This window comes from Trachurus trachurus (assembly GCF_905171665.1).
Source record: "Trachurus trachurus genome assembly, chromosome: 7".
Taxonomy (NCBI): domain Eukaryota; kingdom Metazoa; phylum Chordata; class Actinopteri; order Carangiformes; family Carangidae; genus Trachurus; species Trachurus trachurus.
The window spans coordinates 2,919,471-2,942,966 of record NC_139901.1 but is presented as its reverse complement, the minus strand read 5'-3'; the positions used below and the strand labels follow the sequence as shown (position 1 = coordinate 2,942,966).

General features: G+C 41.6%; 1 protein-coding gene across 5 annotated transcripts in view; it reads left to right on the top strand.

Moving 5' to 3' along the window:
• The window catches only part of LOC310988837 (extracellular sulfatase Sulf-2-like), a gene marked incomplete at its 3' end in the record, with an annotated part of 106,831 nt that overhangs the window by 47,679 nt on the left and 35,656 nt on the right, over positions 1-23,496 (top strand). For 4 of the 5 annotated variants that reach the window (XM_083975608.1, XM_083975607.1, XM_083975610.1 and 1 more), the window contains one exon: positions 23,201-23,430. In XM_083975608.1, the coding sequence (XP_083831734.1) occupies positions 23,271-23,430 (160 nt within the window). In that variant the 5' untranslated portion in view covers positions 23,201-23,270. Of the gene's footprint in view, positions 1-8,401; positions 8,698-23,200; positions 23,431-23,496 lie in introns of those variants that run through there. The other variant, XM_083975609.1, reaches the window with a different exon arrangement.

Genomic DNA, 23,496 nt, shown 5'->3' with positions numbered 1-23,496 from the left:
GATCTGACAGAGAGGGTGATGGTGAGATGAGGATGAGAGCTAAGAGCGATGTTCACTCCCCAGGTCTCCACTGACGCAACAAAACTATAACCAACTCAAAAAAAAAAAAAAAAAAACAACTTTGATAACTACTATAGGGATGTCACGATCGCTTGTTTTCACAATTAATCACGGTATTAAACACCACAATTAATTAATCGCAAAGATTCCTATACCGCCACTTTCCCCAAAAAGATAGTTGAAACCATACAGGCAGACCACTTTTTTAACTTTGTTTTCGTTCATTAAATTACATGAATGTCAATTTACCCAACATAACAAAGAATTGGTAAGAATTTAAAACGTTAGCGTGTCATTTGTAAGAAAAAAAAAAAAACTTTTGGTAAAGATGACAATTAATGACTTAAATATTTTAAACATTTCCCCTGGAGGATTAATAACTGATCCTATATTAATAGATACTTAAAGGGATAGTTCAACATTGTGGCAAATTGGCCCATTGCCATAACCCCTATAGTCATAGCAGTAGGTTCGTCACCTTTATTTGTCGGTGCAAGCTATTTTTAGAACGGCGGAGCAGAGCCGTGAGCTGCTCAGAGCTACGCTACGGAGGCTAATGGGATTTCATGGTTTCCCTCATCAAACTCATCAAATACACAATCCAACAACTCCAAAACGCTCTTGTGGACAAGTTGTGACCTGCACATTTACCACGCTATGAAATAATAACAGAACGTTACCAGACAGAGTTGTTTTAGAGGTAAATTCATGCAAAACCGCTGCTGTACGTTACTGTCAGGGACAGTTTTTCAGCAAGCAGTCTCTGCATTTACCTCTAAAACAACTCCGTCTCGTAACGTTCCGTTCCGTTATATTTTGTGTATACTATTAGTAATGTCATTATAATTTGACTGTATTTGATTTTACACATTCATAGTGTTGTGAAATTAATTAATGCATAATAATCAGGATAATCATGGTACTGTGATTATTTCTCTGACAATAATCACACAAATAAAACTGTGACATCCCCACTACTATAATCAAATAATCAGACTGTAATTAACCAAAAGCCTCTTAGGCTGCGTCCAGCTTCAGCTTTAAAACTCATCTTTCCCGATACGTCTCAATTGTGTGTGTGTGTTAGAGATGAGTGTTTAACATGATGACAGCTTTGCAATGGAGATAGTAATTACCTACTGTCAGCTCACACACAAACAAACACACACACACAATTGTTCTGCCTGATGAGGTTGTAGTTGATGTGGTCCACCTCGGTCAAGGTCTCTGATCTCCATCACAGCAGACATTGCTGAAGGCCCGTTCCTCCTCCTCCTCCTCCTCCTCTGTCGGAGCAGCAATCAGTGGTTGTGTAGTCGCTGTGACTCACAGTAAACAGCAGAAGTGCTGCGTTTAGTCCCTCGGCTGCGAGAGTTGTTTCATTAGCATTTTATTTCATCAGTTTCAGTTTGTGAGACGTGGGAGCAGCTTCTCACCCGAGGACAAAAGCCTGTCTATCAATCTCCCTGTCAGCGTCTCCATCTGAGCCTCTGCCTGTCGCCCTCTCAGCGGAGAGAGATAAGAGGAGTTCATTAGTCAGATAACTCGCACACTTCTCTCTCTTCCATCTTCCGCTCAGCCGCTCCTCTCTTTGACGCTCCTCCACCTCCTTTTTAACGAAACTCCCGCCATCAACTAATAATTCAACAACGTGCAGATTTAATCAGATCTAACTGATTCACGACGGTTCTGTGAGTCTGTCAGAGATGAGTTGTTGTCCTCCAGCGTAACAATGACACCGCTTCAACACGTTTTAGTTACATTTTAACTCAGGGAATCTGTGTGGAGCTAGCATTAGCTAACATTAGCCTCACACGGCCTCCGCTCTCCGTTTAAGTCTCTCTCTGAGGAGCTGAAATGACCTCACCGCATTTCATGGTCGTCTGCTGTTCGACTTTGACTCTGCACAAGTGGGTTTTACTTGTGATTGCTGCTGCAGCTGTGGGGTTCGTCCTCTGGGGACGATGAATATTCAGAACCAATTAAATGGAAATAAAGCAATAGATATTTCCTCAGGGGCGAGGTGGAGAAGGGTCCAACTGTCTTAACACATCTAATAGCCAGATGCCTCCACCCTGTCTCCTCCTGACTACATTTATGTTGCCTACAGTATAGAAAAAATAAGCTTGTGGTGACAAACACTATTTCATTGGTTATTATATTTCTGCAGCTCCTCTAATGACCACTAGAGTCTGGCTCCAACAGTGAGTCCAGCCCCATGGACTACCACCCTAAAATATCGAACTTAAAGGGATAGTTCAACATTTTGGCAAATTGGCCCTATAGTTTTAGGAGTAGGTTCGTTACCTTTATTTGTCGGTGCAAGCTATTTTTAGAACCGCGGAGCTGAGCGGCGAGCTGCTCAGAGCTATGCGGAGGCTCATGGGATTTCTTGGTTTCCCTCATCAAACTCATCAAAAACACAATCCAACAACTCCAAAACGCTCTGGTGGACAAGTTGTGACCTGCACATTCACCACGCTATGAGATAATAACAGAACGTTACGAGACAGAGTTGTTTTAGAGGCAAATACAGAGACAAACTGAAAAACTGCCCCTGAAGGCAACACACACCAGCGGTTTTGCATGAATTTACCTCTAAAACAACTCTGTCTCATAACGTTCCATTATAATCTCATAGTGTGGTGAATGTGCAGGTCACAACTTGTCCACCAGAGCGTTTTGGAGTTGTTGGATTGTGTATTTGATGAGTTTGATGAGGGAAACCAAGAAATCCCATGAGCCTCCGTAGCGTAGCTCTGAGCAGCTCACGACTCTGCTCCGCTGTTCTAAAAACAGCTTACACCGACAATTAAAGGTAACGAACCTACTGCTATGACTATAGGGATTATGGCAATGGGCCAGTTTGCAAAATGTTGAACTATCGCTTTAACATCAGAAATGTGTACAGCATGCTTTCAAGAAAACTAGGGGTGCTCCGATCAGGGTTTTTGAGGAAATGAGGAGCTTGTTTTTTTTGTATTATTCATGTCTCAATTTAAAAACTAACTTTTGAATGCAATACTCTTGTGACTTCTTGCTCTTCCTCAGTCAGAATGTGCGCTGCTACAGCGTTGCTTTGTTTTACAGTATAGCACTAATGTCTCGGGCCTCGTCTTTGTCCGTTATTTAAATTAGCCAGTATTAGGGCGGAGTCAGGCAGTGCCAAGGTGATCTCAGGCCGGCTACGTCCATCTTTATTTCATTTACTGGATCCTATCCACAGGATTTCATTTCATTTTTGGACTCTTTCCACTCATTGATTTCCCATTTTCTTGACTATTTCTTTTGAAGGTTTCTTTTTTCTTTTTTTCAGTTAAAGACAACAGGTGGAAGATAGAGTCACATTCTTTTGTTCCTATCCACCTTTCTCTTTTAACGGCTGCAGTTAATAGTAAATCTGCTCACATCCATGTGGAGCCTGAAGATGTGGATGTGTGGACTGTTTGATGCATGGATGGGTGGGACATGAAACAAGTAAAGTGACGTGTAAATGAGGTGAAGGGTGATGCAGATGGATATTGCAGGAGGGAGGATGGGAGTGTTAAAGAGATGGGTAGATGTGTAAATGAGGCAGTGGGTGGAGTCAGTGGTGGAGGGTAAATATGGAAGAGAGGGGTGGATGATGGAGGGAGGGAGGGATAGAGGGAGGGAAGGAGAGGACGTGGTGTGTAAATGTGTGTAAATGAGGTCTTGTATTTAGATGATGCTTCTGTCTTCATGTTCTATTCATGTTAGAAGTGCAGTGTGTGTGTGTGTGTGTGTATGTGTGTGTGTGTGTGTCAGCAGATGGGCAGAGTGTCTATTAAATGCATATTCCCGGTATTCCCAGTTCGTTCCCAGCATTTTTTTTCATGTCTGGTTTCAGTCATTAGCTGAAATCTGGCAGAAACGTGTGCTTTTTCAGAGCAGCTCATTAAAGCAGCAGAAAACTCTCTTCAAACACTACCTGCCTTTCAACTGTTTTCCTGTTTACTGTTTGATCTGTGGCTCTGTTTGCTTGGAACAGTTTTTACTTTGGAACCGGACTCTGTCTTTATGTCCAGTTTAGAAAGACTCTTTTCCCGAAAAGGACTCTGAGTCTGTCTTTTGATTGGCTGACTTGTTTTCTGAATGATCCAGTATAAGAGTAGCAGATGTCAGATAAACAATCGGAGAAAACAAATCCTACATGATTGGATGGTGGAACTGGGTGGGTGTGGCTTACATTTCTGGTTTACGACCTCCCCTATCCGTAACCACCTGACCTCACCCCTTTTCCCTCCATACTCTCCTCCCAATCCCTCCTCATCTACCCCATCCTCCCTTCCCATCAGCCCCCTCTGCTCTTTAAAGGGATACGCCAACATTTTTTTTTCGTGTCTTGCCTCACTCCCGAGTCCATGACAAGCAGATAGACACCATCCTTTCGACTGTGCGTGCAGTAACGAGGGAGAGCCCGTATCGCCCGTAATTAGCTTAGCTCAAACGCTGGAAGTGTATAGGAAGTATTAGCCTGCCTCCACCTAAAGTCATCAGAGACACTCTTCAGCAACTCTAAACGGACCGATCTTGGTCTCAGAACTGACAAAACTCTCCGGTAAGGCATCTTGAGCGGTCAAATGCCGGTAACGGGACGAGATCGGTCAAAACGGAGGGTTCAAGCAAAGACGATTTATTTTGTTCAAGCTAGCTACATCGAGGGTAGTTTAGCTTCCTATTTCAAAGTAAAAGCACTAATTCTATCGTCATGGTTTTCTGTAGCCTATTTAAAGGGAAACGGGTGTTTTATTTTGTGAAAGTAACCGGAAGTGCGTTGGTCACAACGGCTAGCTTGAGTAGCGCCGAATTCGTCCCAACAAAATTTTAAACAGCTGGTATTTAGACAAATTAACGACACAGTTTAGAGCTAAAATGAAATTAGCTTCTGACTGTTGATTTCAGCTCGGGGAGGAGGCAGGCTAACACTACCTATACACTTCCAGCGTTTGAGCTAAGCTAATTACAGGCGATACGGCTCTATCTCCCTTGTTAGTGCACGCACAGTCGAAAGGATGGTGTCTGTCTGCTTGTCGTGGACTCGGGAGTGAGGCAAGACATGGAAAAAAAATGTTGGTGTATCACTTTAATCATACTTTTCACCTCTAACTACTGTTGTACCTGTCTGCTTGTGTTGTCTTCTGTCTGTCCCCCTCGTCTGTCACTTCTCTTGTATTTTTATAAGCGGCTTTGGGTCCCTGAAAATGCTATTAAAATCCAATGAATTATTATTATTATTATTATTATTATTATTATTATTATTATTATTATTATTATTATTATTATTATTATTATTATTATTATTATTAATGCTTAGTTGTGACATCACAAAGTTACAGAAATCCTGACAGCTTGGTCAAAGGCTGCAGTTTCTGAATAAAGACTGGTTGCATTTCTGTGTGGACTGAGACGTTGATACCTTGGACCTAGGCCTGCTTCATGATGAAAAAAGACATAGCCATCTACATTAACATAATATTGATCTTTAATGAACAATGGAGCTGCACATGTATCAACACGCACATGCAGCTGTTTCACAAGGGAGGTGGTGAGTGAGGCTGTCAGAGTCTGAACAGAACCAGAAAACATTTTCACAACGCTGTCACGAGTCAGTACAAGTGGAGACTGTACTTCAACATCAGACAGGTTCGTGGAAAACAAAATATACCAGTCAGAATAATAGCCGTTCCAGGCATCTACACTCTGTGTTTGAAATGATTCATTCATGTGAAAGCTGTAGGAGGCTCGTCCTGGTTTCCCCGAATCTCTGCATCTCTCTCAAAGGATTAACACAAACACAATTGCCATTTATAGGAATCACTCCCGATTGAAAAATACTGCAATTATCCTTTAATTCAATCACAATAGATATATATATATGTGCACACAAGAGTGGTGGCTGTATACACTCTATACGTGTGCATCATTTTCCGTGGGTTGTAGCTGAAGTCACATGATGAGATTTTCTTCCACTGACAGAGATTGAAAAGCAGCCTGTATGGATGTTTTCTGATCTGATGCATCTGACTGACACTGATGCGTTTTAAGTCTGGTCAAGTTCAGGCGTGAAACTGGATGAATAAGGCTCAGGGATAAAGCATGTCTATATAATTCATGGTTAAAACTTAACTGTTCTGAGGAAACGGGAAGTGAGCAATTGTTGGACTTCAAGAGAAAATAAATGATCAGCATTCTTCAGTCCAACACCTTCATCTTGAACTCTGTAGCTGTTAGGGTTAGCTTTAATTAGCTGATACTGTTTAATATAAAATCCTCTTGGATGAGAAAATTTGCCGCCAACAGTCTCGGTGAATAATGAAAGCTGACACTGACTGATGAGTTTGGCTTTTGTCTCCAATCTTAAATCAATGAACTCATTTGGACTCCCAGCTGTGGCCGTTACACAGCAGAATGACTGAGGTTGTTTTAAATGAGGCGGTGATATGATGTGGATGATACTGAGCCGCTGACCTGGACAAGGCACATGGTGTCCAGGTTTAAATGATTCATCCGCAGCATGTTGAAGATGCAGCAGAGTGATGGCTCTCGTCACTTTGTTGCTGCTTTATTGATGAGGAGTTGCATCGGATGCACGTCGACTCTCGACCTGCAACCTGTCAATGTTTGGTATCACAGACAGCTTGTGAGAACTTCAGGGTTTCTGAAACAGCGTATTCAGCTTTGAGACATACAGTAGAAATCGTATGGAACAGTGCATCTGGACTGGAGGGAAAGAAAGATGAGCCATCCTCACCAAGTCATGGTCATGCTGCACTTTACGGTGCCTAATGTGCTTAAAGGTCCCATATAGTATATAAGTAGCTGTCCATATGTTCTTCAATTATAAAACAGGTCTAGGTTCTGTTATATACTGTGAAGGTTAACACAGTGGAGGTATCAAAGTATCAGTTCACAGAAAGAATGCAAAAAAGCTTCTATTCAGAAACTGTGCCTTAAAATACCTCTGTAACTTTGTGATGTCACAACAAAGCAGAAAGGGTATGTGTGTCGTATCTGCTATATTTTTATAGGATCACTAAGAAAACTATCAGCCAATCATTTTGTTTGCCTAAAGAATAAAGTTAAACTTAGATGACATAAAATAACAAATCATATAATAATAGTATATTATTAAGTACAAGTATATTATGTATACTTACTATATTTACTTTTTCTTTAAAAGTGCTGTGACTGTAAAATGTTAAAAAGCACCATTTCTAATGAATGAGAAATGAAGAAGAAAATTATACATAAAAATATACAATTGTTTATACACACACAAAAATATACACAATTATACATGTATATGATGTCACAAAATATACTATACAGATATTTATGTACACACATGCAAAATTTTTATGTTCATCATTTTATGTATTTATCAACTGATATCAACATATAGGATGTATTTATTTAACAATAACAATACATGACAGCACCACTCTGGATATATGGACATTTAAATGTAATGACTCAGGGCTTCTGCTGTATAATACACTGTTTAAAATAACAACTATACAATCCACTAATATCATCACTTCATCCTCATGCTGTGTGGGACATGGAGTCTGGGCTCTGGTCATATTATCAAACATAATGCACATCAGCTCTATAACCCCCGAACACTGATTTATAAATCAGTTTCCGTCATTTACAACACATTTCCACCTCAGCTGACCCTCGACCCCGTATCACTCATTCTTCTGTTCTGTTTAACGAGTGCAGACAGGAAGTTAAACAGCTTCTGTCCAAATACAGACAAGTGAAGGGGGGAATTTACGGAGGTGTGTCGGTGCACATGTGAACTGAGGGGAGAGGAGAGGATGGAGAGAAAGGACCGAGATAAGAAAATGATAAAGAGATGGAAAGACAGGGGAGAGAGTCACAGAGAGAGGGGGTGATAAAACAAGCTGGAGCAATAGAGAGAGAGAGAGAGAGAGAGAGAGAGAGAGAGAGAGATGGGGAAAAGGTGATAGAGTGAAAGAGGGAGAGTGAAGCAGAGAAGAGTGGGGAGGGAGGGGTGTAGAGGGAGAGACGGGGAGAGAGAGAAAGTGATAAAGAGAGAGAGAGAAAGCAGCAGCAGCTCAGCTGTTGTTACAACAGGGAGAGCGTGCGGTCGTCGAGGGGAGAGAGCTGTTGCCACGGGGATTATTACCATGTCTGCAGCCGCGGCGGTGGACAGCAGAGACCTGAGCTGAGGGCAGGTTGTCGGTACGGAGGAGCCCACGAGCAAGGCAGTGGAGGACGAGGTAGGAAAGAGAAGAGAAGAGAAGAGAAGCAGAGAGGGAAGAACGATGCGGGGGCTGAACGAGTGAAAAGACAAAGAAGAATGGAGAGAAAAAGAAAGAGGAAGAGGGAGGAAGAGAGAGAGAGCGAAGGTACGAGCGTGTGAGACGGCGTCGGCGGGGAAGTGAGAGAGAGAGAAGAGGAAGAGAGAAAGAGAAAGAGAGAAGTGGCAGCGTCTGCCGGGGGAATCGTGCAGAGTTGTAGGAAATCTGTGAGTGCAGCTTCGCTCTGCGTCCGTCCTCTCACCTGGACTTCACCTGAAGGAGAAGACACTCCGTCCTCTGTGGGTGTCCTCGGCTCAGGGAGACGCTGTGATTCCTCTGATTCAAAGTGAGTGAGAATCTAAAGTGTGTGTGTGTGTGTGTGTGTGTGCTTCTTCCTGTGTTCAGACTCACATTGACACCATGTTCGCACTTTCTGACTTGTTCTCTGTCTGTGGCTCTCTCTGCTCTGAGCCTGTTGACTCGTATTGAAAAGGTGCAGCTTTAAAAAATGCTCATAAATAAAGAGGCCAAGAAGATATCACCTCACCTCACCTGTATTTCTGGATAAATCTGTGCTAAAACACTATCACACCTTCATCTAAGTCACATTAACCAACAAAGACAGTCTTGTTCTTCTCATCCAAAATGAAAACATGATTCAAACATTGACATTGTAGCTGGAAACAGTGTGGACTCATCGCTTTGACTGCAGTGAAACCAGGTTTCTTCATTGGAAATATAAAGATACTGGTACTGGTTTATTTCTAGGATCCCCATTAGCTGGTGTCATGACAGCTATTCTTCCTGGGGTCCTCAGTGCAATTAAAACATACATACCCCACATTGTCACTGTTACAGATCACTGTGACACGTCTTCATATACACAAACAGCATAGTCTAGTCAAAAACTACATGATTAAAGGTGTACAGAAAAGAAAATTGAATTTAAGCCCACTCTGGGTCATAGAATTAGTGTAATAACTCATCTATCAGACGTTGTAGGCCAAACTTTGTGCAAAATTCTATTTTTGAGTAAATCCGGGATGAAAGTGTGTATTTTTTTTCCCGCATTGGATAATGCAGACGCACGGATTATACGTCAGCCTGTACACGATTCACCAGCCACTGATATTGGATCCGTCATCCGTCATTCAAACGTCTGAGACACTCACACACACACGGAGCTCGGTCTCGCCCCAAGCTTTGAATATCCCGCCCGCTCGATAACGACCAATCAAATTCGTTTTCCTTACTCGGGTAAACTCGTGTTGCAGCTCGTGACAACTCGGCGCGACAAACAGGACAAACGGCCATTTCTATACACCTTTAAGTACAAAGAATACACCAGACATCACATTACATAACCAGAACTGTTCACCCCACAAGAATGTCCTACAATATATTATTCCAGGGTATATTTCTTATTCATTGAATTTACAATTTATTTAAATAGTCTATTACTACCTTTTTAAAAATGTGTTTTGAGTTAATATTTTTAATGTGATTGGGTTATGTGCTCCATCCTATAGTGGTTCTGTATATTACAGTATGTTTTAAAAGGTTTGTTCTGGGTTTAGGTGTAAAGTAATGTATCATATCTCGATTGGCTGGTTGCATATTTGTTTCTGGTGAACGCCATCTGATCTAAGAAATATTGTGATTTTTTATTGTTAATCACATTTCTAATGAAAGTTAAAAGACATAATTTTTAGTCTGTTTTCAACTGGGAGCCATAAGATGAGCCAAGATAAATTCCGCTGCACTTTCAAGATATTTGCGTGCAGTGAACAATTGAGAGCAACTCTCTAGCTGCTTTGTTCTGTGCAATTTGAAGTTTTCTAATATCTTAAGTGGCTGCAGATGGCCAAATGATCTTGCGTAATGTGAAGCAGGTCTCACAACAAAGATCTGGAAGACGGGAGGATGAAGAAGAGTTGATGAGCATGAAGCTGAGACAGAGATTAGATCTTCATCACTCCACAGTCTCGCAAACTGAGACTCACATCATGGAGCATGGAGTCCTGACAGGGACAAGAAATCAATTCAATCACAGTTGATCACTTCAATGAATTATTGACAATGAATCAGCTGATCATTTTATTTCATTTTTTTTAAAGAAAGAAAAAAATGACATATAATATGATAATATAATACAACTCCTTAACAGACATATGAACAAACAACGACAAAAAAATAAATATATACATTAAAGGGATAGTAGCATTTTTTTTCTAAGTGGGGTTGTATGATCTACAAATAGCCCCTAAGTACTTTAATTGTAGTAAAAGACTCTCTGCACTCCTCCCGTTAGCAACGCCAGCCCATAGCCCTGCCCAGAGATTTACAACATACAGTGTTGTGAACAGACCCAAAGAAACAGCCTATTTCTCTGGCCTAAAAGAGGTTTTACCTAAAAAAAAAAAAATACACAGTTCCATTGTTCGCTATAATATAATTTTTTCCAGCCCCTCAAAGTGCAGGAAAAACGCAGTTTTTATTTGGACCTATAACCAACTCACGTATCCCTCCGCCCAAGGGTAGCGCCCGCCGAACAGCAATTATATTATAGCGAACAATGGAACTGTGTATTTTCTTTCAGGTAAAACCTCTTTTAGGCCGTGAAAATAGACCGTTTCTTTGGGTCTGTTCACAACACTGTATGTTGTAAATCTCTGGGCAGGGCTATGGGCTGGCGTTGCTAACGGGAGGAGTGCAGAGAGTCTTCTACTGCAATTAAAGTACTTAGGGGCTATTTGTAAATCATACAACCCCACTTTAAAAAAAATGCTACTATCCCTTTAAAGAAAAATATATAAATAAATAGAAAAAAAAAATAAAGACCTGTTTGCTGTTTTGTATGGTACAACAGAAATAGGCTACTGTTTCATATTTAGGAGCAAAAACAACAAGGTCACACAAACAACTGCAAACAAAAAGAAAAAAACCATAATTCTGAACAAATATACACCTCCAAACAATAATTTAAATAAAACATAAGTTAGAATGGCCTGGGAATATACTGTAGGCAATAGCATGAGACCAAATGGATAATGTCTCAGGTTTTGCACCATTAACTTTGGCTGTGGAATTTTCCAACAGACAAATATCATAAAACAATACAACCCAGACGTTAAACTGACATCACAACCTGTAAACCTGGAGCCTGTGTCCTGTCTCCAGAGCCAAACCAGTGCATACATCCCACTCACCAATCACTGTGTTGTGATTGACAGCCTCATATCTCTCTGAGCTGTGGAGCTCCATTGTTGTTGCTCTGAGTTCCTTCATTAACATGAACACACACAGTTTTGCCTCCGATACCACCAAGCACCAAGTGTGGATCGATATGCTGTTGAAAATAACAAGTAGTCTGTATATTTCTCTCCTCTTTGTTTGGTAAAAAAACAACAGTGAGCGGCAGTTTGAGGAAAATTACTGAGACTTTCAAAATAAGAAATCACATTTTTTAAAGATTTTTGACCCGAGAGCCTCAGACAGAGCAGAGCAGTCAGACACACTAACACCTTGTTGTTCTGGGTCTGCTCCTGGGATTTGTTGACAAGAGGAATAAAAAGCTCCTGTACATCTTGTCTGTCCTGAATCAGCACTGAGCTAAAGGGAACACACAAACAAACAGAAGCAGATGCAAGGTTTCACTTTTCTCCTTCTCCAAATAATTCTGAAACCTGATCTGGATAGACCCTGTCCTCATTCTGGAGGATATTCTTGTTTTTCTTCCACGTCAGATGTTTTTAGATAAGTGTGTGTGTGTGTGTGTGTGTGTGTGTGTGTGTGTGTGTGTGTGTGTGTGTGTGTGTGTGTGTGTGTGTGTGTGTGTGTGTGTGTGTGTGTGTGTGTGGTTGCAAAGACAGAGCCAGCACATGTTTAGACTACAGTGGTGTTGGTCCACAGCCCGCACACCTTAGTGATGTGAAAACCTCCATGTAACAACCAGTTGTCAGGCTTTGAGTTTGGGTTTTTGGTGTGTGAGCAGGAATCCTAATGCTGCCATGCAGTGAGTAAATGAAGGTTTTAAATGAAGCCCTACTTATTTTCAGTTTAAGGTGTACTTTTTTTTTCTCTCTCTCTTTTTTTTTGGTGAGTTTGCACAACAAAAAGTAGTGTGACACAAACCCACATGTGACGGACAGACATGTAAAGCTGCGTTCATACCGGACCTTTTGTTTTTCAAACGAGCGACGAGTTTACATGTTAAGTCAATGCAAACGAGCGATTGAGCGTTTAATCGCTCAGCGCTGATTGGCTGCTGTAATCCCGGTGGTGCCGGTGTAAACAGAGACACATGGCAGTGGGCATGACGTCATCAAAGAGAAAATGCGAGTCTGTGGCTCTGTGCCAAATTGACGAGCGAATGCAGCTGAGCGACGGAGCGTTTTTTTCGGAGCGATCGAGCGACAGCGACAAAAATAAAAGGTCCGGTGTGAACGCACCTTTAAATAAACATTTTCAGCTTACTGTATGGTTCGCAAGTGTTACAAAAAGTAATTTATGTTTTCCAACAATGTAACAAAAAAATATAGGCCTACACACACGATATATTCAAATTATATTCAAATTTTTAATCTTTTTGTTGTTGTTTTTTTTTAGCTCATTATATACACCTATACCTGCTTATTATTATGTCCCGCGTCCACTAAAGGGCATTCCAACCAAATCTGTTTTACCAACTCAATATAAAACTTCAAACAGGGAAATCATAGTGGTGGTGCAACAGATCGCAGTTGGTCCGTTATCCGTCCCGATCGCTTGGCCGGCACGCAGGCCGATCGATAAAAAATAAGTGTGCGTGTAGTGTGGGCACACGTAGGCGCACCGCCCTGGCTGAATGAACAGGTAAAAACTCTGCTCGTATTTTTGAAGCTGCAGCTCTACGTCTTGCACAACAACAACAAAATAGGTTGTTTTATCAACATGTTTACTACCCCGAACGCTGTGACACACAACGATAATCTGCGTCGCTGCGGAAGGCACACGTTGGAATGTCAGTTTCCACCTTCTCATTTTTTAAATAATTTGAATTCTGTTCGAACAGCGACAGCTTTTCTGACAGCCCTAATATACAGTATATGTATATGTTTGTGTGTGTATATATATGTATATACTATATATACACTCAAATAAACTCAAATATACTCAGACCAGAAGGAGAGCACACATCACGCCAATTTTAAAGTCTTTACACTGGCTGCCTGTTAGTTTCCGTATTGACTTTAAAGTTCTCTTATTAGTTTTTAAAGCACTCTATGGATTTACACCAGATTATATCTCAGAGATGCTTTTATTGTATGAACCAGGAAGGCCCCTCAGATCCTCTGGCTCCTCTCTTTTAACTGTCCCTCAGAGCAGAACCAAAACATTTGGTGATGCTGCTTTTAGCCACTATGCCCCAAAGCTGTGGAACAGCCTGCCGGAGGATCTGAGAGGAGTTACAAACATTGACACTTTTAAATGTAGGCTAAAAACCCATTTTTTAAATCTGGCTTTTAGTATATTATATATATGTATATCTATAGTCTCATGATTTGATTCTATTTTACAGTTTTATACTCTTTCTTATTGTTATCTTTCTCCTATTTCTATCCTGCATTTTATTCTATTCTATTTTATAAAATGTTATTGTTGTTAAAAGTTGTTATTTTATTTATCTGTTTTCTATTGCTATATTTTATTATTTTCTTGTTTTTAATCTTCGTGCATTAGTCTCCATGCTTTTCTTGTTTTACCTCCTATATATATATTGTTCAATCAAAATGTAAAGCACTTTGAATGGCATCTATTTGCTTTGAAAGGTGCTATATAAATACAATTTGATTGATATATATAATAAAAGTAATAATCTCATGGTGGTGTAATGAAAGATGTATTATAATAACCCCCTCTAACATAATCCCCATACAGACATGCTGCCATGTTTATTGACAACACTCAGGAAATATCAGTTGACACATTGATCAAAGAAATCAAAATATTGGCAAATGTATTGATCTCTCAGTCTGTGGCTACATGATGTACTGTATGCCCCGACCACAGCTGGCTCTGCAATAAAGACTAAGTGGCTAATCTGTTACCACGGCAACCCTTACAATTTTTTTCCGCTGAACACTGAACCGGCTACTCCCCCCCCCCCTCACCGAGTCGTTTCGGGAAGCGATGAGCCGACTTCCTGACCTTTCACCCTCGCGCCGCCGCCGTGACCTTTGACCTCATCACTGGAGATGCTCTGTTCCCCCGGCTGCTCCCCGTGAGCCCGCGTGGAAGAAGATGCTTAATGAATATGGAACAGTCCGTCTGCGCTGCCGCTTTATCTCTTTATTGACATTCTCCACGTTTCATATGGAGCCGTTCAGGCCCCGGCTTGCCAGCTGCACCTGCGCCTCCAAGGCTCCGCCCACCGCTCATGCATATTCATGAGGAGATAAATGTGATTGAGCAGCACGAGGCAGAGAGGGCACGTCGGGATGACAGGGGACAGGATTCATGCTCCCCCGGGGAGTTTGGGCTCTTGTTCTTAGTTCAGGAGAGCGTGACTGCTCCGTGTCCAAGTGCATAATATAGTGTGATAGCCATGTGGCCAAAAGTCTGTGGACTGGTTGGAATTCCAGGCATCGTTCCACTGTCATGTTCATTGATCTCCTGCTCTAACAGCCTACACCAAACTGCCAGGATCATTTCTTCTTTTTTTTCTATGTGCGCAGGCCAGGGGCATTTCCCTCTGGGCTCCCATCCACATGTCGTGCAAATATTAACCAAATATCAAAACCACTGGCGACAGAAAAATGCAAATGAACCTGCGTTTCCATCCTCCGCCATTATGCAAATTTTTGAAGTCGGCTCATCAAGATGAACAGTTGGTGGCGATAATTTCCTGCTGGTGCCATTAAAGCAGTGGAGAAGAAGACAATGCCACACTATGTGGTAATTAGAGGGGAGCCAGTGAAAGAAAACTGTTGTTGATACACAACACTGAACGTGAGGAGGGTCTCATCTCTGCATTACTCCACACATCTGAAGTTTAGGGTTATACTTTTGGACACAGAGTTTAATTTTCATCTTAGCTTTATACAATCACCAAAAGGCTTAAAATGTATATAGTCTTAAAGGGATAGTTCACCCAAAATTCAAATTTTGGGGGTCCGTGCAGCAGAATTTGTCCATATAATGGTTGTGAATGGATACCAACTTTCTTCGTCCAAAAAGACACACAAACATCCAAATTCCTCCATACTGCTCGTGTGTAATGTCCCTCTTGTATTGGAGCCCCGACATGAGAAATTGTTCTGAAAAAAATAAGTCTATATTTTAAGCTTATTTGTAGCGGAAGCTCCCAGTGTCTCGGTTCACTGCTCTTCCTGTGTCAGTGCAAATCTCTCGTGATTTGCACTGACCGGCGGAACAATTTCTCATGTCGGGGCTTCAATACAAGAGGGACATTACAGATGAGCAGTATGGAGGTATTTGGATGTTTTTTGGTGTGTCTTTTTGGACGAAGAAAGTTGGTATCCATTCACAACCATTATATGGACAAATACTGCTGCGCGGACCCCCCCGTAACTCAGAGAAGGCACGGAGGACTCTGGAAATTCTCACAGCTCTTAGTCGACATGAGGGTGAGTAGATAATGAGTGAAATTTGAATATTGGGTGAACTATCCCTTTAAGTTTTCATCTTGTCGTATTTTTTCATCAAATACACCACCACCTCCTCCTCAGCAGAGTGTAAAAAAGTTGAAACTGCAAGGGCAAATGTGGCAAGATGTATATGTACTACAAACCCCTCAAACAGGACCAGGGTGTCCACATACTTTTGGACACAGAGTTTAATTTTAATCTTATCTTTATACAATCACCAAAAGGCTTAAAATGCAAATAGTCTTAATCGTATCGACCCGTAAGCATGTCTGTTGATTCATTGGTTCTACCTTTTGTGGATAAGAACTGACTGTGGATCTGTTCTCTTCACACCCCCTGTGTCTTTCTCCTGAGACTTTGAGGGATTCCTACCAGGTGATATATATTATTTATCTCCTCTGTTCCTCCATGTTCCTGTCTGTTGCAGCCGGATATATTATTTCACCGCTCTCTGAATATCAAATAAAACCAAATATCTGGAATCGAGCGGCAGAGGCAGAGGCAGCTTTACTTTTAGAATGGACCGAACCATGAATATCAAACGAAAGGGACGTATCGGGATTCAAAACAGCAGCTTGATTTTCAACAGATTGAAATCAGTTCCAACCACTGAAGCAAAACCTCTTAGTTTGACTCAAAGCTCCTCTGTCAGTGCATTGGGGGGAAAACATGGGGAATATAAGATCAGGAATAAAAAGGAATGAAGAAGTGAAACAGAGTGAGGCTGTAATGACGTCTGTGGAGAGGAACAACCGACTCCCGGTGATGAATAATAACTGTTATGACACAATATGTTTCACCAAACACTGGATACGAATTAATATTAGTCCTTGGTGAGTTTCTCAACTCAGTGGTTTGTTTCTCTTTTGTCCCTGTCTGTGGTAGATAATGTGGAGGCCACAGCAGGAATGATTAATGAGAGGGAGGTTGTAGCAGGGAAGAGAGTGGAACTAATTACTCAGAGGCAGCCCTCCAGAAGTCTGCAGGAGAAGGTGTGTTCTCACTTGCAGGTAATGGTGTCGGTAAATTCTCATAACTGGAATGAACTGATTCATTAACTCAACAACACTGCGTCCCGTAAATTTGAGAACTTCTGTTGTCGTTGGCGTGGTCTTGGTGGCAGCAGATGGAGCCAAGTAGTTCAGACGTCCCCTCTCCCCCTCTTCCTCCTGAAAGATCCTGAGATGTTCCCAAACTTAATGTGATATATAACCCCCCCCCCCCCCCCCCCCCCCACCTCCCACCAGTTGGATGGGCCTGCAAGACCTCAGATGGATGGTGTCCAGGAGGCGCCCGGACTATACCTCAGCTGGTTTCTGTCCATGAGGAAAGAAAAACACCCTGCAGATGTTCCCAACATCTCTTTCTTCCAGCCTCTACTCAGATGTGAGGTCAGAAGAAAGACCTTCATTGTTCACTGGTAAACCGAGAACTTGGATTCCTGCAATAAATCCAGGGGCCGGTTTCCCGATAACGTTCTTTCTGGGCACTCTAAGAAGACTCTAAAGGTATATCTTACCAAAGCTGTTTACTTTTCTACGCCTGGTTCCCAAACTGTTTCCCAAGGAGCTTCCTCAAGAATGACTTTGCTATGAATGGCGTCAGGTGCGCTGTCCATGAGAAGGTGCTGAAATTGGCTGACATGGATTGCTCAGGAATCGATTTTCACTTCAAGATTGACAGCATGTGCGTTCTTTGCAAATAAAACACCAATCTGTGGCTTTCTCTGTTATCAACTACAGCTCTCTCTTCTACAGTTGTTCAACTGGAGATGATCAGCGGTTTCCAAACTTTTTAGGCCGTGCACCCCCCAAAGAGCATGTTGATGCACTATATAAACTAAATATTCACGGCGAGTGGCCACTGTGATGGTACATATATAGCCTACCTAATTAGACCCTAATTGTTGGCCATTTTGTTGATGACTATGACTAATCTTTTTTTTTTATAAGTAAGTATATTTTTTGGCTTTTTGCCTTTATTTGATAGCACACAGTATAGATAGACAGGAAAGGGGGAGGCAGAGAGAGGGGGAATGACATGCAGGAAAGGTCTGCCTGACGCGGGACTCGAACCGGGGACGCCTGCGTTGAGGACTGTAGCCTCTACATGGGGCGGCCGCCTTAACCACTGCGCCACGCACCGCCCCGACTATGACTAATCTTTCAAGAAAAACTAACCAAATGTCATCATATTAGTTGAATAAAGCACCATTCAAAGTCTCCTGGAGTCTTGCGCGAGACCCAAGTTGCCGTGCTCGGTGTATTCAGGTGCAGTGGGAGCTACCGTTTGTGTCATAAACACAGGAATATCAACTCTTGACTTGCTTGAAGTGTACATTTTTAGCCATCTGACGCTGTCTGTGGAAAAACATTGCGGCTTTGAGGGATGTAAACAGCCTAAACAGCGGAACTTGCATCCTCTCCCATTCATTGCTGCCGTGGCGATGCGGGGACAGACACAACTACCGCAAAACAGGAGCAATTAAACTGAAAATCTTCAGATTGCTTCTTTTAGACCTAAAATGTTAGAAATATACAGCCCCGAGTTGAATTTGCCCGGAATTGTCCTTTAAGAACGACGTAGCATTACGAAGGCTTTGGGGAACCGGCCCCAGTACAATGTCCACCCTCATCTCTGACGCACAATTCCATAGGTGGATCTCTCGTCCCCCTCACTCACAGACGAGACCCAGAGATAGTTAGAACTCCTTCACTTGGGACAGAAACTCCGTCCCAACCCATGAAGAGTGTCCTGACCCTCATCCCACCAGCTTCTCGCCCCAATAGAACCACATCGTCTGCATATAGCAGAAAGGGAATCATGAGGCTCCCACACCAGACACGTGCCTCCCCTACCCAGGTACAAATTGCTAGTAGAAAAGCAAAAAAAAAACCATGTAGAGCCGTGGCGAGTTGAGCCAAGTCCTGCTAGTGGAAAAGGGCCATTCAATTACTGTCCAGGAAAATCACAACCATGACTGGTGACAGGGTAACGTGTTTGTTGAGGATACAGACACAACCATCGGTGGGATTCTGTATGGACTGTATAGCTGATAGCAGTGACCCAGGACCCCCTTATCTTCGTCTTTACTGTTTCCTCCACCTTCTTCTGCTTCTTTCTTCAACTTGAGACAGACTGAAAAATAAAAACATTGCTTCATGGTTACAATATCACATAAACATAACAATATCTATCCCCTTGGAATTTATTATCTGATGATGAGAACTTTAAACCACAGTAAGGTTCTGGTTTGTGACCTGCTGAGCTGGACATGGACACACTGCAAAAATTCAAAATCTTACCAAGAATATTTGTCTTATTTCTTGTCAAAATGTCATTTCTAGTCAAAATAAATCTAATTCTACTTAAAATAAGACTCATCACATTTAAAAAGTAGCTTGTTTTCATACACTTTTTACTTCTTTCAAGCAGATTTTCCACTTTAAATAAGAAAAATCTGATAGTGGAGCAAGTTTTTCTTTCTTATTACAAGCACAAAAAACCTGCTTTCACTGGCAGATTTTTCTACTTATTTCAATTGAAAATTAGTTTGAAACAAGTGAAAATGATCTAAAAACAAGTTAATTTTTAGGTGATGAGTCTTATTTTAAGTGGAAAGAGATTAGTTTTGACTAGAAATGAGACATTTTGACAAGAAATAAGACAAATATTCTTGGAAATATTTTGAGTTTTTGCAGTGCAGTGACTCTGACCCAGACTCAGGCAGAAACATAATCCCACAGGTTGGGCGGAGTGTGTGTGTGTGTGTGTGTGTGTGTGGGGGGGGGGGTTATTCCAGTCAGTTTTTAGGTCAGTTTCATAATGAGACTATGAGTTGGATTACTGTAGAGGAGCAGTGTCAGGTCCAAACACAGGGCAGGGTCACTGCAGGACAGAGCACATCAGCCTGAACAGCTGGACCGCTCTGCTCTGCACAATCCAGATGTTGGTCCCATCATCAAAACAACTCATAATTATCCGAGCGTATTTATTCATAATTAATATTTGCAATTATGAATTTAGTTTTTATTCATTATTAACATGAAAAACACAAACGGCCACGGCCGGGAGAATAAAAGGCTTTGATGAGAGCTCCTCTTGCAAATGCTGCATTACCATTCAACAACATTAAAATCACAATTCAAATGAATGAGGTGAGAGAGCGTGAGCGTGAACTGACAGTTCAGCAGAAAACTACAGTATGGTGGCCCTGAAGCTCACTGCAACACACTGTCACTCTGTAGACCAGTGGTTTTCAACGTGGGGTCCGGGGACCCCCAGGGGTCCTTGAGAGGGTTCAAGGGGGTCCCCAACTTTTTCTTGAAATTCTACCACTTTTTTTGGGGGGGGGAAGAATTTTTATTATTATTGTTTGTTTTTTTGAGAATTTTACCACTTTTTTTTGTAGAAAATCTTTAAATGTTTTTGAGATTCTTTTAAACCACTTCTTCCTACAAATGTTTAAACATTTTTGGAGAAATTGTACCACTTTTTTCCAGAAATTTCTCTATAATATTTCCAAAAATTCACGCCATTGGCCCTAATTTGAATGTACAAAAAAAAGTAACGTTATTCAGTCTCAGAACAAATATTTGTGTATTTCTGGTGTTTGCTTGAAAATGTTGTCCATTGGGGGTCCGTGGTCTAATTTGTGTCAATTGATGGTCCGAATGAATGAGTCAAAGCAGAGTTGATTGAATTGATTCAGAGGCTCAAACTAATTGTTTCAAAAGGTGAGAATGTGATTAATGTGTTGGGTCCCAAGCGGATTTCCAGCTTCTGTCAGACTCTGGCAGTGAGGACATGTTTTCATTAATATGGTTTTATTTAATCCAGGGGGTGTGTAAAGCCCTCAGTGCTTTTCTGGTCTGACACTTGGATTCAGGAAATGAAGCATGTTTCATCTTCATTATAAGAACATGTCACCAGCTGATGTTCAGATATTGTGGTTGACTGGAGTTACATTTTTATATTTTATTATTAGTTAGAGGCAATGAATAAACACTGTCTGCTATCGATGGCAATGGAACCACAATGTGTCTTTCAGTCCTTTATTTAATGAGCTGAGGGAGGACAGGTCAGTTGATTCTGCTAGTATTTGCTTTACTCTAGAGCTGCAATAATTAATCGATTAATGGGACTACGGATGGAAATGATCTCTCTACCTAAATCTGGCATATTTACATCAAATTGTTGTTTTTGTATGTTCATATGCGGAGTCCCATTTCAAATAAACCAATAAATGAAATGAAATGAAATCGCACAATAATTGATTATTAAATCAATCTTCAACAATTTTGTTGATCGAATAATCGGTATTAGTAGTTTTTTAAGAAAAAAAGTCAAAATTCTCTGATTTCAGCTTCTTAAATGTGAATATTTCTGGTTTCTTTGTTCCTTTATGAGAATAAACTGAGTCTCTCTTGGTTTGTGGACAAAACAAGACATCTGAGGACGACATCTCATGGTTTGGGAAACACTGATTGACATTTTTCAACATTTTATTGACCAAACAACTAATCAATTAATCGTTTAAATAATTGACAGATAAATCGATGATGAAATTAACCGTTTTTTGCAGCCCTACAGCACGTTACTCAGCTTTCACAATGGAGAAGAGTGTGAAATATGACGGAATGCTGAAGTGCTATACTGTATGTTATAATGATGTATCTATAGGCCTGATGTATAAGGGCTCTCTGTTGATGTGTGTGTGCGTGTGTGTAATGGGTGCTTAAAGCTTGTGTGGTGCTCCACTAACAGATACATCTCCACTGTCATCCTCACACACAGACACACACACACACACACACACACACACTCTCACTCTCACATACACAGGGAGAGATGGAGTGTGATAGACACAGAGTGAGACCCTGGCCTCTCTCTCTCTCAGCAGTTAGTATGTAATCTCACTTTATTAGCAGCTGGAGCCACCAGACCACTTCAACATGAGAGCTCCTACCACACACACACACACACACACACACACACACACACACACACACACACACACACACACACACACACCCACACACACACACACACATCCAAAACTACCTCACTGTGTGTGAGCACTGAGCCTCCTCTGTTTTGATTACTGGATAATTTGCATGTCGCACCCTGCTGAGGGCTCACACACACACACACAAGCATGCACGCACACACACACACACAGTACTTGTGCGCACATTACAGATGAGCACTTCACACACTGCAGTGCACACAGTCACACACACACACATTCCTGCTGTGTATTGTGTCAGTGTGACTGATAGGATTTTAGTGTTTTATTACCAGGGAAACAAAAGACTCGGCCTAATAAGTGTGTGTGTGTGTGTGTGTGTGTGTGTGTGTGTGTGTGTGTGTGTGTGTGTGTGTGTGTGTGTGTGTGTGTGTGTGTGTGTGTGTGTGTGTGTGTGTGTGTGTGTGTGTGTGTGTGTGTGTGTGTGTGTGTGTGTGTGTGTGTGTGTGTGTGTGTGTGTGTGTGTGTGTGTGTGTGTGTGTGTGTGTGTGTGTAAAAGAGACATACCCTTACATTCTCCTGAAGTCATTTGAACCAAAAATCCTGCAGAGTTTTAAATTTTTTTCCTCAGGGCCCACACAGGAAATCAAGTCTAGGTGACATTTCACCTGGACTCTCTGCAGTGACTCTAATAAAATGTTTACCGCCTTTAGCAGCAGAAAAGTCTGGACTAGGGATGCCACAATTACTTGTTTTCACAATTAATCGTGGTATTAAACGCCACAATTAATTGATCGTAAAGATTCCTAAATACCATCAGTTTCTGAAAAAGATGATGTTGGAACCATATCAGCAGATGTGCACCAAAGTAAAGGAAAATGCACCAATACTGGTCCATTTAACTAAAGTAACGCTGAATTAGTAGGAATTTAAATGTTAGCGTGTCATTTGTATTGTGAAAAAAATGATTAAAAGTAACATAGACTTGGACTATATTTGATTTTACACATTCATAGTGTTGTGAAATGTATTGATGCATAGTAATCGTGATGATCGTAACACCGTGATTATTTCTCTGACAATAATCGGACCAAAAAAATCTATAATCGTGACATCCCTAGTCTGGACTGATCCAGAACATCTCAACATCTCAGATTCATGTTCCCAGAGGATGTACCCTCATCAGTTTGATTAAACTGTGTTTCTCTCTGTCTCTCTGTTTTTCTCTCCAGACATTGAGAGTCCACAGGCGGAGGCAGTTGATTGGTTGATCTGTTCAGGGGAGGTCAGGGGTCCGTGGCCATGGCGGGCCGACTCCTCTTCTTCCTGATGGTCTCCGTGACGCTCGGCCAGGCTCACTTCCAGTCCGGCCAGCGTCTGAAGCCCCGCCTCCAGAGAGACCGACGCAACATCCGGCCCAACATCATCCTGATCCTGACTGACGACCAGGACCTGGAGCTGGGTGACTGACACACAGCTACTGACTCACTATTAGTGTTTTTAGTGCATCTATTATCACTGATATTAC